This window comes from Peromyscus californicus, unplaced genomic scaffold, assembly GCF_007827085.1.
Source record: "Peromyscus californicus insignis strain IS unplaced genomic scaffold, ASM782708v3 Scaffold_10__1_contigs__length_136768540, whole genome shotgun sequence".
NCBI classification, from domain to species: Eukaryota; Metazoa; Chordata; class Mammalia; order Rodentia; family Cricetidae; genus Peromyscus; species Peromyscus californicus.
In genome coordinates, this window is record NW_026294391.1 from 56,872,459 (window position 1) to 56,886,061 (window position 13,603).

At 42.7% G+C, this 13,603-nt stretch overlaps 1 protein-coding gene across 2 annotated transcripts in view; it reads left to right on the plus strand.

Annotated features, from left to right (window-relative positions):
- The window catches only part of Kif4a (kinesin family member 4A), a 122,397-nt gene extending 109,532 nt beyond the window's left edge, over positions 1-12,865 (plus strand). For both annotated transcript variants that reach the window (XM_052733481.1, XM_052733491.1), the window contains 6 exons: positions 815-892; positions 1,429-1,527; positions 1,999-2,175; positions 9,643-9,759; positions 11,761-11,883; positions 12,114-12,865. In XM_052733481.1, the coding sequence (XP_052589441.1) occupies positions 815-892; positions 1,429-1,527; positions 1,999-2,175; positions 9,643-9,759; positions 11,761-11,883; positions 12,114-12,308 (789 nt within the window). In that variant the 3' untranslated portion in view covers positions 12,309-12,865. The remainder of the gene's footprint in view (positions 1-814; positions 893-1,428; positions 1,528-1,998; positions 2,176-9,642; positions 9,760-11,760; positions 11,884-12,113) is intronic.
- Positions 12,866-13,603: the final 738 nt, after the last annotated feature.

A 13,603-nucleotide genomic window follows, 5' to 3' on the forward strand; every position in this document is an offset into this window, starting at 1 on the left:
TCCATGTCAGACTTGGGCCTCCTGATCCTTTGGCCTTAACCCTAAGATCCAGGGCTGAGGAACATCTAGTATTTACTTCAAATCTTGGTGGCAGGGGGCTAAAGAGATGATGTAGTGGTTAAGAGCACTTGCATTCATATGTACTTAAAAATAATACAAATACATTGAAAAAATCCTGAGGGCATTCAAATGTATCTCTCCAAGCTTGTTCTGAGCCGAGACCTGACATGTTTGTTAATAAAATGCCCTGGGTCTAAAATTCTTGCGAAGTCTGGGAACACCACACCCTTTAGTAGCGTGTTGGAGCACTATTTTAGTCCAACTTAGAATCTTATTCCTGCACTGTCAGTCCAGGGTTGCCTTAGCACTTCACATCTTAAGACAACCAGACAAGTTAAAGTGTTTGTATGAATTCAGTTGTCATCAGTGCCGGCAAGTTCAACCGGGCTTGTCCGAGTAGCATTCAGACTAGCTAGTCCATGTGAGAAGGGTACACAGAAGCCCTGCAGATTTCAGGGAAGAGCTAATGCTGTGTGGATTTCTGAACCAGCATGCTACTGTGCAAAGGCTGTGAGAATGGGAAGGATAGAGATTACTTCCTGCAAGTATCTTCAGGGATATTGGGGAATACTGAAATATAAGGCATTCAGGGTACCTAGAAACAAGGAATGAGGCATTTTTCTGTGTGCCTGCTCGCTGTGTACAAACCATTGTCTTCCAGCCACTTGAAAGCAGTGTTTCCATCTGAGTTGTTTGGTAACTCATAGATAGGACCCCAAATAACCCCACCTATAATTATGCTATCTGGAAATAGGATGAAGAGCTTAGGAAGATGCAAGAAATGTGTGAGCAAAATCAGCAGCTTCTCCAAGAAAACAATGCTATCAAGCAGGTAAGATGACTTTCCACCCACTTGATAAGCCTCAGGAGACCCTTGCTGCCACTAAGGCTAGCTAGCCCTTGGAAGCAGTCCTCCGTTTTGATGACTATTTAGCCCAATTTTGTGAGGTCTCCATCAAGTTTTCATGTGATTCAGTCATATGCATTTCAAAGTGTTAGAAACCCAAGTTTTTGCCCAGCATGGTGGTACACCCCTTTAATCCCAGCACTCAGGAAGAAGAGGCGGGCAGATCTCTGTGAGTTGAAGTCAGCCTGGTCTACATAATAAGCTCTAAGCCAACTAAGGATACATAGTGAGACCTTGTCTCTAAAACTCAAACAGAAATAAAAACAAAAAATAAAATACACTGCTCCTTAATCTATTAGTGATTTTAGAAAGTGAGAGTCCTCCAACTACCCTACTGTCACCGGCCTCGCTTTATTGTGATATACAAGGGACATAGTCTAGGTCTGGAATCTTTGGTTTAGCCATGAATGCTCCCAAAATCTGCCCTAACATTATATACTTTGTCTCTCCTGTTCAAACAGAAACTGACCCTCCTCCAAGTAGCTAGCAAACAGAAACCCCATCTTATGAAAAATAGTCTTCAATCTCCAGACTCTTCCTTTGAATATATTCCACCTAAGGTAAACTGTTCAGTTGTCTATGATACCTTTACATAGCCCAAGTTTGAGTGAGTGTGCTAAACCTGTCTTTGTAAACGGCTATAAGAGTAAGGAGTCCCAATAAAACTAGAATACAACCCTAAGGAAAATAGGCATTCAGCTTCCTCAGAAGGCTAATTGTGGTTGATCATGCAGTTATTATGTAACACAGCTGAAAGGAGCAATGTTCAGCTGTCCATCCAGAGATGCTTATCTTATTAAACCATGAGTCCTCTCTTCCTCCCTCAGATTGTTAGCCTCCAGTTTCTAGCTCTTCAAAGACTCTGCAAGGCCAAAGGCTAAAGCAGAATTTTTGTGATTGGCAAAACCAAACAGAATATATTTGAGAAGTCTGAAATCTCTGTAAATACTACTGGCAATAGTTACTGAGATGATAGCATGTCATATGTGGTTTTCAAAAACCTTATTAACTGCCTCAATTTTTTTTTGTAGCCCAAACCTTGCCGAACTAAAGAGAAATGCCCAGAGGAAAGCTTGGACATCGAAGATCTACAGTATTATTCAGAGCATTCTATGACCGAGCAAGAGAATGATGACAGTGATGATTATGCTGATGAGGAGTGGATACCAACAAAACTAGTCAAGGTGTCCAAGAAGAACATCCAAGGGGTATGAGCCAACTCTAATTTCACTCATTAGAATTAACTCCGGTGGGCTAGCTTCTGAATCTCAAATTGGTCCCTGCCCAGCATTTGAACTCCTTGCAGCTCCTTCAGGGGCATCAGCTCTAGGAAGACTTGTCAGACATACCTCTGTATGGACTGAGAGCAGCAGGGACACCTGAGCATTCAATTTGGCTGTCTTTTCAGAATCAAGGCGATCTGAATAGCTAGTGTTCCGTACCATTTCACTGAAGCTGATTCCCAAGTGATCATCCCAGTCCATGTTGTGTAGCATTGTTTTTATAGTTTAACCAACCATTCTCATACATCATCTTTTAATAATTATTTTTAAAAATCCAGAGAGGTATTTATTGTTTGCATCTTTCAGATAGGCTTCAGACCCATAAGATGAAAGTGAATTGTCCCATGGTCACCAAAACAAGTGATAGTCAGTACTTGAAATTTAGTGTTTAGACTCCCAGATCCAGTTTGTTTCCACCATATTATGGTGGTCACATCAGTTAAAAACAAAACAAAACCTTGGACTAGAAGCTGAGTGCATACTTTATCTTCCTTACCTGTTACGGTGTTTTTCTTTTTCTTACTAGACTAAGGAGCAAATGGAATCATAGAAAAAGATAATAATTAAGAACAAACATGCCAAGTTAAGGCTAATTAGGAATAATCTGACTTGGGGGGTGTTTTTGTTTTGTTTTGTTTTGTTTTGTTTTAGAGATGGTGCCTTATATAATCCCAGGCTAGGCTTGAACTCACTATTATAACCTAGGATGATGTTCAACACCTAGTCCTCCTACCTCTACCTTCTGAGTGCTGAAATTACAGGTGGGCTTGCAATGCCATGCCCAGCTAAAAGCCTTCTGACTTTAAGGTGCACTTTATTTACTTCCACAGTGCTAGTCCTCCATAATTACTAAATACAGCTGTTTTATACTGAAACATTAATTTCCAAAATACTGTGCTTCATCACTAGTCCACCTGTGCTCTGTAACCACAGTCTTAGGGAATGGCTCCTAATTTAACTTACTGCCTTCCTAGGGAATGGCTCCTAATCTAACTTCCTGCCTTCTTAGGGAATGGCTCCTAATCTAACTTACTGCCTTCCTAGGGAATGGCTCCTAATCTAACTTACTGCCTTCCTAGGGAATGGCTCCTAATCTAACTTACTGCCTTCCTAGGGAATGGCTCCTAATCTAACTTACTGCCTTCCTAGGGAATGGCTCCTAATCTAACTTACTGCCTTCCTAGGGAATGGCTCCTAATCTAACTTACTGCCTTCTTAGGGAATGGCTCCTAATCTAACTTACTGCCTTCTTAGGGAATGGCTCCTAATCTAACTTACTGCCTTCTTAGGGAATGGCTCCTAATTTAACTTACTGCCTTCCTAGGGAATGGCTCCTAATTTAACTTACTGCCTTCCTAGGAAATGGCTCCTAATTTAACTTACTGCCTTCTTAGGGAATGGCTCCTAATCTAACTTACTGCCTTCCTAGGGAATGGCTCCTAATCTAACTTACTGCCTTCCTAGAAGCACACTTGATTTGGCCAGGTTTGTTTAGCCAAATGCTGAAGTGAAGCAGACTTCCATAATAGGTGGAAACAAACTGGATCTGGGAGTCTAAACACTAAATTTCAAGTGAAGAAACAAATAGCCAGGGGGCTGGAGAGATGGCTCAGCAGTTAAGAGCACTGGCTGCTCTTCCAGAGGATCCGGGTTCCATTCCCAGCACCCACATGGCAGCTCACAACTGTCTGTAACTCCAGTTCCAGGGGACCTGACTCCTTCACACCAATGCAACATAAGATAGATTTAAATAAAGTATTTAAAAAAGAAACAAATAGTAGGGTGGTGGTGGTGTTAGTCAGGTAGCATCACCAAGAAGGCACTATGCTGTGCCCCCAGAGACCTTATAACTTAATGGAAGAATCAGGACAAAGGGATAGAAAGAAGCCTATCTAGAACTTCAGTGCGTTCATCTCAGGAAGAATAATTGGGAGGGTTTGGGTTTTTAGAACCAACCAGAAGAGGTGAGGATTAAGGAGATGACATTGAAGGAGGTGACTGTAGCTGCAGGATAGATAGAAAGGCAAAGACAGTGTTGAGGACAAGAGGGAGAACACTTCTGGCACAATAAATAATAGAGTGCAAAGACTCGAAGCAGAGTGTTAGGACACTTAGACAAAATGAAGCAGGACATGGCTGTCTTTTTTGTCACTTTAGATGTATTTATGTGTAGTGTTTTGCCTTGCATGTATGTATGTGCATCACATGCATGCCTGGTGCCTGCAAAGGTCAGATGAGGACATCAAATCTCCCAGAACTGGAGTTACAGATGGTTGTGAGCCACCAGTTGGGTGCTGGGAATCAAATCCAGGTCCTCTGCAAAGGCAACATGTTACACGAATCCTAATTGGTTTTAATAAAAACTAGGAGCCGGATATCAGGGTGAAAGCTGAAAGATCCGAGAAGCAGAGCAAGCCACAGCTACCACCTCTTATTTCACCAACTCCTCAGCCTGAAAGAACCAGAGTTCCTGTCTCCTCCCGCCTTACATTCCTTTCTCTGCCCAGCCATGTCACTTCCTGTCTCAACCCTCCTAGTGCTGGGATTAAAGGTGTGTGATCCCAAGTGCTGGAATTAAAGGTGTGTGCCACCACTGCCTGGCTCTGTTTCTCTTTTAGACTGGATTAATCTCATGTAGCCCAGTGTGGCCTTGAACTCACAGAAATCCAGATCGATCTCTGCCTCTGCCTCCCGAGTGCTAGGATTAAAGGTGTGTGCCACCGCTGCCTGACCTCTATGGCTAACTCTGTGGCTGACTCTGCCCTCTGATCTTCAAGCAAGCTTTATTTCCTAGATTACAAATAATATATCACCACAGCAACAAATGCTCGTAACTACAAAACCATCTCCCTACCCACAATGTCTGTCTTTTGTTTATCTCCTCCACCAACATTTATACTATTATGATTGAAGTAACAGTGTGAGCTGAATGTCGATTAAATGGCCACTTAAGTTACAGAGTTCGGAAGCATACACAGAAACAAAAGGATAAAGGGCCTAGAACCTTTGGAAAGGAGTTTGCAGGTATGAAACAATTATGGCTACACTTGTTCTTAGGAAAGCTTAATATATCAACATTGTTGCTCCAACTTAAAAGGAAAGTACTGAAGCATAGCAAATACTGTAATTAAATACTACTTTAGAAATAGAATATCATTCATAGTAAGTAGTATTTAATTATATTCTATTTCTAAAAAACTGTGAAGTGATTCTTTATAATTTGATAAGTGACTATGCATGGACTTTAAAAAGATCAAGTTGATTCTCCTATTTAACAACCTCAAAATATGTAGATGCTCTGTCCACTCTTGGTCAGACTGCTTAGAAGACACATTAGCTGTACACGAAGGCCATCGTTATTATTGTTGCTTCAACCCAGCTGAAGATGGCAGCTCTAATCACCTTCTTGTGCTTACTAAAAAGGATACTGCAGCAGGCACCAAAAGGATTGCTTTTCTAGAATTAATGTCTTCCTCGCTGAGGTGACGCTAAATGATAGGTCACATGCCATAGTAGACAGAGTAAGAACTCAAAAGGTAAATGGGCATGGATTCTAGTCTGGAATTGATCAATAGTTCATTGAGTAACCTTGAGAAAGGCACTTACTCTCCCTGAGCCTGCATTCCCTTATGTGTACAATGAAGAGATTAAACCAGAGTAGATTACTTCCAGTGCTAATGTCTTGAGTCCAAGGACTAGTCAAAATTTTATTTAACAATACTACCTTTATATGATGTTATATTGTATATTAGAGGTTAAGAGACTATATATAAGAGCACCTTGTGAGGAATTCAGTCATTGTTTATATAGTTTATTAAAGCACTGACAGCGTCTTTAAATGCTCTACCACTGAGCTACACCTCCATTTAAATATTTTGCATTTGTCACCTGTGCGGGGAGCACATACTTGTTTTGCTCTGTTTTCTGAGACAAGATCTTAGTGAAACTAGTTTGGCCTTGAACTCCTTATATGGCTCAGGCTGGCCTGAAAATCAGGATCCTCCTGCCTGGGAGGATCCTCCCAGTACAGGGGTGTGCTACCATATGTGCCCCAAAGGGAACAGATACTCTTGTCTCTGCTGATGAACGAGTAGAGCTGAACTTGGAAGTGACTTTTCCATGGTCATGCCAAGTGTTAAACTTAGGAGTAAAACCCATACTTCTAAGTCCTGCTCTGCTATTTTTTTATTCTTTGAGTTTAAAATTTGACCAGATCTTATTCTTCTGAGACACTTACTGCTAGAATTACAGACTACAAAACAGTATTCTCAACCTTAGTTTTTCTCAAGGGAGCTCTTTAAAATAAAACCTGGGACTCTACCTCTAGATATTCTGATTGAGTTGATCTGAGGCAGGACTTGAAGTTTTAGAAAACTTCCGTGGAGATTCTTTTTTCTAGTGTATACATGTGGGTCTGTGTGGGTGAATGCCACATGTGTGCAGGTTCTCAAGCACATTGAATCCCTTGGAGCTGGAATTACAAGTGATGTAAACTACCTCATGTGGGTGCTGGGAACCGAACTCAGGTCCTCTGGGAAAGCAGCAAACACTCTTAACTACTGAGCCACCTCTCTCCAGCCCCTGCAGCAGAGATTTCTCATACGTAGTAAGTAAGAGCTGAGAACCAGCAAACCTATGAGTCTTCCCATCTGTGCTATTTCTTGAGATATGCTGGTGGGTTGCCACCAGTTTTGATATAGTTGTGTCAAAGTCCTTCTCTGGCATTCTACTCTGCATCCTGGGATGGGAGACAATAAGATAGGTATAGCTTATATACTTGACATTCACGTGGCTGCACCTGTCAAGTGTTCCTGAGCGTTCAGCTCTACCATCACCACTACCAGTGCCTGTCTCTAGTCTCTGCTTGCATGAAGACCAGCAAAAGCATGGTCCATGGGCTCAAAGGCAGCCAGCTGTTGGGTGCTATTGGGTTTTAGAAAGTGTTCCTTGTGTGTGTGTGAAGTGTGCTATTCTATAAATCATTTCACTGGGTCTTGGCTATGAAAAAATTCAATCACTCATGATAGCCCTTCAGATATCATGTGTATTATCCCATGTGATAAAATAGAGAAATACTGACAGGGTAAAAAGAACATGTTTGAAGCCTTTAAATGAGTCACAAATGGACAAAGGACCCAGGATACCATAATGGGTCGAGGCCATTCTGAAGGAGCATCTGTAAGACAAGTCATAGAACCCATATTTTGCTTGTCTTACTCAAAGTAGCTAAAAAATATATTTATTAAAATGTGTCTTGTTGATAAAAGTGACTAAGATGGACATTCTTATGGCTATTAGAAGTGTAAATTGGTATACCTAATCTGGAAGGCAACCTGAAAGTATTATCAGAAACTTTAAAAATATTCCCATCATGCTCACTTCAGTAGCACATATATTAAAAGTGTTCCTATTTTTGGTCCAGTAATTATTCACATAGTAATTCATACTAAGGAAATAGTCATCAATATGGAAATTTCTGGATTCATTCAGTGAATCTTTTCTAAGTAGCTTTGTGCCAGGAATGAGCACTATTTCTGAGAATACAGCAATTAACTTCATCATTTGAACACATTCTTGTAGGAAAGACATAGTAACCAGAAAAACAAAATAGTTCTGGATAGTGGTATAGAGGAAAATGAAAGTCCACAGTGAAGTCATAGGGATGATGGGGAAGGGAAGGCTGTTTGGGAAACAGGTAGTTAGGATGAGCTCGAAACAAAAGGAGGGGCACTAGGCATGGTGGTACATACTTGTAATCCTGGCACTCTAGAGGCCAAGGCAGGAGAATCACAAGTTCGAGACCAACCTGGACTATGTAATGAAGGCCTAAGTCACAAAAAAGAAAGGGACAGAAGGAGAGTGAATGAGAGGAGAAAAGGGAAGAGCAAATGGAAAGACCTCAGGGCAGGGATGGGCTTTACATACCTGAGTGACTACCGTGTGCTGAGAAGTGGGAAAGGCAAAGCTAGGTAGAGTCAGGCCAGATTTCGAGGGCCTTGCCTCTGAGTGGTTTAGATTCTGTTCGTGTGCAAGGCTTTTCACTGCAACATGATTTCTAATAGCAAATATTTTCTTTTAGAACTATCTTACTATCTAACGTTAGGGGACTGGTTAAATTAATTGACATGTCTACATGATGGAATATTGTATACAGCTATTGAAATCATGCCTTGGGCTTTAAGATTTTATAGAATGATATACATTGTCCTCCTGATCAGAAAAAAGGATACTATTGTGGGTTTCCTATATAGCTACAGAACAATGATGATAGTTCTTCCATGAAAAGTGCTTAAGATCTTGAATTTGAGTTTATAATAAAACTCAGGATGAGTCCACAGATGTGCCCCAGGGTGGGGGAGGCAGAAAACTGCTGACAGCTGTGATTTCAGGCCTTGTTAAGCACCAGACTATTGGATTCATTTTATTTGAAGGATTTGGGGGGTTGTCTTGGTTTTCTGAAAGGGTCTCATTATGTAGCCCTGGCTGGCCTGGAATTCTCCTCCATGTAAATTGGGTCGCCTGCCTCCCGAGTGAGTGCTGGGATAAAAGGTTTGGATCCACTATGTGGACTACTTTAAAGCTAAATCTCCATTATTGTACTTATACAGCTGATTTGGGAGAACCTAGATGCTGAACTTGAATTTATTCCTATTGTATCTTTTCTTTCTACTTTCAGCCTATAATTTCAGCCTGTCAAAATATTTTTAGATTGCGATTTTTGTTATCTTACCTATTAATCATCCTTCCAGCTTTCTGCCATTGTTAGAGCCGATAAACAAGTCTACCTTGTAAACTAGCTATAAGAGTGTGTGTGTGTGTGTGTGTGTGTGTGTGTGTGTGTGTGTGTGTGTGTACTCTGTATGTGTGCTGTGAAAACTGCAGTTTCAAATATAAATGATTTTATTTCCTACCTTTAGTGATATTGAAGGTGAGTTAGTGCTCAGGACAAAGCCCCAGCTGACACTTGACAAAATGTCGAAATGTACATGGAAAGAAAACACAGTTAAGTAGATCAAAAAAGGCAGAACAACTTGACTCAGCCCTTAAATAAACCTAACTGGACTACCATGCTGCCTGCAGGGCTCTGCCCATGAAACTGTGACTAGTGTTTACCCAGTACTTGTCATGTGAGGGTGTTAGGACAGCCCTCTTATCTCTCTTCAGCTGTACTGCCCCAAACAGAGCACTTAGTTGTTTGCTGTGACCTGCTCTCTTAGTTAACCTGTGGTGGTTCCTGGTGATCATGGTTAAGGAAAGGACAGATTAGCGAAGGCTGCTTTCCTAGAGATGGTGGCCCTTTCCTGGGTTTCTGAAAAGACTTGCAGACGAAGGAAAGGGCCTTTAGAATCTAATCCTTTCAGTGATGTGTCTTTTCCCAAACCTGTTCTGCAGTGCTCCTGCAAAGGCTGGTGTGGGAACAAGCAATGTGGATGCCGAAAGCAAAGGGCAGACTGCAATGTGGCCTGCAGCTGTGACCCCACAAAGTGTCGGAACCGACAGCAGAGCCAGGTGAGATCAGTGTTGCGTCCTCTCACCATCCATCCCTTCAGACCTCCAGAGTTCCTGTCCTTTTTCTCCTTACACCCTGTACCCTGTGATCCCTATACTTCTTCCTCTGTACCCAGAAAGGGGCATTTCACTCCTCAGGTATGCAGTCCCCACCCCCACCCCACCCCACCCCCACCCCCAGCCTTGTCTGAGAAGCTTCTGTGTGATTTCTGAAACAGGAACAAGGAACAGGAAAGCAAGAACTTACAGGTAGATGGAGACACAGGATCTAACTAGTCCAGAGGCTTAACTGGAACTGTGACAGCCAGGCCCTGAGATGACAGCTTCCAGAAAGAAGTTAATCTTTCTGGCATCTTGAGACAATAGTTAGTAGACGCTATGGGAACCAAGCATGCCATGGCTCTAGGAAAAGACCCAAAGGAATCGAGTCCACTAGTCACCGTTATGACCAAGTTAAGAGTAGCTGTCTTTATGTTGCTCCTGGGAAGAGCAAACTCAGGAAACAAAATGTGCCCTGAAAAGAGCAGCAGCATGCAGGTTCAGTCCCCTTTACTTGCCTTACACCTGCGTGTGCCCAAGGCAAGAAATCTTTGCCACAGCTCTTGGTGCATAGTACAAGACTCGTACAAGGGTACTGTAACGGACCTTCCTCCTGCATTTCCTGAACATTTACACAGGAATAGTTTGAGCTTGGGCCTTTTATCTCAAAGACTTCTAAGCTAAGTAAGCATCAGAGGACTAAAGGAGGAAGCTATGTATAGGCCAGGCCATGTATAGGTCACTCAGAGACATAATGGAGGCCTGTAAGGGTTCCCTGTTCTCATGATTTTTCATTTAGGGTTCTAGAACCCCGAAGCTGCTGCATGAAAGGGTCTCTGCCCAAAACCCTTAGAATTCTATTTCCATCAAAACAGTTTGTTCTTCACTTGCTTTCATATTGGGCCTACCCTTAGAAGTCCAGTTGAAGAAAAGCAGCACGGATTTGAGCCAAGGTTCCCATTTTACAGAAGAGGAAACTGAAGTCCAGAGGCAAACTGAGCTAACTTGCTGGTTAGCTGGTCCTGGAGACTAACATGAATCCTCAGGCTTCCTGGTTCTCAATCCAACTGTTTCTACAATGAACAGCTCCAGTTTTAAACCCAGTCCTATGCAGGGTCCCCTTGTAGCCTAAGTGACTTCTGTCCTTTGGATTTTATTTCCTTATCCGAAGTCAATACTAATGCAGATAGCCTCCTAGGGGTGCTATTGCAGGTTCGAGGTAGAAGAACTTTAATCAAGGAAATAACCAAGCTTAGCCTCATCTTATTTCTTTTATTGTTTCTTTTCTGTGAGACTAGGTCTTGCTAAATACCCCAAGTTGGATCAAATTTGTCATCCCTCTGCCACAGCCTCCCAAATTCTGGGATTACAGGTGTATACCACCACACTCAGTTTGGCTGAATTTTAGTTTCCTTCATCATTTGTCTCATTCGAGACATATAGGGGTCCTTGGAGTCTACCTCTTTTTGTTGTTGTTTTTTTGTTTGTTTGTTTGTTTGTTTGTTTGTTTGTTGAGACAAGGTTTCTCTGTGTAACAGCTCTAGCTGTCCTGGATCTTGCTCTGTAGACCAGGCTGGCCTCGAACTCACAGAGATCTGCCTGCCTCTGCCTCCCAAGTGCTGGGATTAAAGGCGTGCGCCACCACCGCCCGGCCTAAAATTTGCCTTAAGTTGAATGTGGTTTTTTTTTGTTGTTGTTGTTTTGTTTTTTGTTTTTTGGGTTTGTTGTTGTTGTTGTTGTTGTTGTTGTTTGAGTCAGGGTTTCTCTCTGTAGGGAGTCTACCTCCTAAGCACAAATTCATTCCTTTGGGGGACAGAACATGTTAAACCCTATGGCTTCTCCAAACAGTAGCTCCCTTAGGTTTGCTTTGAGTAATTGGCTGATCAGGTCCTCAGAGCTAGGACCTCCCTGTTTTGTGACTCAGAGAGCTAAATTATAATAAGCCTGTCTGCTTGATTTCAGGATAACTTAGATGCTATTGAGCGAACTCAGGATTCTGAAAGCTCCTTCAAACTGGAAGATCCCACAGAGGTGACCTCAGGATTAAGCTTCTTCCACCCTGTCTGTACAACTCCCAGTAGCAAGGTGTGAAAGACATGAGAAAACTCTGCTGGCATCCTTCTCTGCGTTAGCTGTGATAGCAGCCTGTGGGGTATAGTTGTGGGGAAAGATAGAATCTAATTGCTGGACACTGCCGGAGTGCTTTATCTAATAGAGACCATTTGTAGGGATGCCTAGGATTACTTGAGCTGTGTCGAGCCTTTGTAGTGGCTCAGCTGGGCCCATCTATTCATTTCTGTCTCTGTCTTTCCTAGATCCTAAAAGAGATGTGTGATGCAGATCAGGTGCTGGTGAGGAGGCCTGCTCCTGTTCCTTCCTCTGAGCACCCAGAACCGAAACCTTCAGAATCACAAGAAAATAAGGCCACAGGGAAGAAGAAGAAGCGAGCTCTAGCCAGCAATACCAGCTTCTTCTCTGGCTGCTCTCCTATTCAAGAAGAGTCCCACTGAGCTTATGGTCATCGTCTCCCTCTTCTGTCTGTCCTGGACACATTCTCAGGATGCCGCTCAGAGGGGAAGGGCGCTGATGACTTGTGTAGCTTTTAGGTCTTGCTATTGAGAAAAGGAGAAAGTGTCACTGAGAGGAAGAGGACCTTTGCTGAATGTTGGCCTTTACAGTCTAAGCCCTCCAGCCCCAAACAACTACTTTTCTTCTCCACAAGGTGCTGAGCCATCTCCTGGAGAGAACCAACTGACCTTCCTGAAGACTCATAAGGCCCCAGGCCCCAGCACAATCTAGCTCTTTCCTTGTGAGCAGTTGAGTTGTCTCCTCGCAGAGCTAAGGCCAAGATGTTCCTCTCTCATGCCCATGTCAGCTTAACCGAGGAGCCTTGTACGGGATGGAAACCTGGCTCAACTCCCTCACCGCACCTCAGGAACGGGGCTGGGAGTTTCCCTGCTCCATTCCAACTCTGAATTTTAACAGAACCTTCAACTGTCTGTCATGTTAGTGAAGTGAATGAAACATTTTTAAATGTTAAGAAAATAAATAAACCTTAGCTCGTCTACTTTTTAGAGAAGATCCTTTGCTAGAAGAAGAAATAAAATTTCAACATGTTTTCCTCAGCACCTTGGGAGAGCTATTAAGGAGATCTATTACAATTTCCCCCCAAATCCAAAATACTTCCTTTTTCAGGGAAGACTGCCTAGTTTTCTGTTTGTTTGGTGTTTTGTTTACAGGGATAAGGATTGACATGGGCAAACATTCTGTTGCTGAACCACACCTTGACCCAGTTTCGTCCCCTCTCCTAGAGACTGGTGCAGAACATGGTGTCTCTGCTCTGCTGCTATGCTGCTCTAGGAAGTGGGAATGACACTGGTGAAGCCAGTGTCCCCACATTTAGTGAGCATCCCCAGCACCCCCCCCCCCGTTTCTGCCATATTTGTATTTGCTTCTCACCAAAAAAAAAAATGCCCATGGTCGATAGGAGCCTGTACTTTACAGATAAGAAACTAGAATGTCAGCTTTACCGTACTATAGCAAATGCCTGCGAGAATGGGTTTGTTTTAACTCATAGCTTTGGAGGTCCTAGGCCATGGTTAGTGGCCCATATCAGATCATGACAGACATACACTATGGCACAAAGCTGCTCGTGGCCAGAATGGAAAATAGAGTGGACAGATCTGCGTCCCATAACCCCTTCAGGAGCATACCTCCTCCTCAAGTATACTAAAAAACACTGCACAAGAAGCTACCTCTTACTGTTTCCACAGCCTTCCAAATGGTACCACAAGCTAGGGAACAA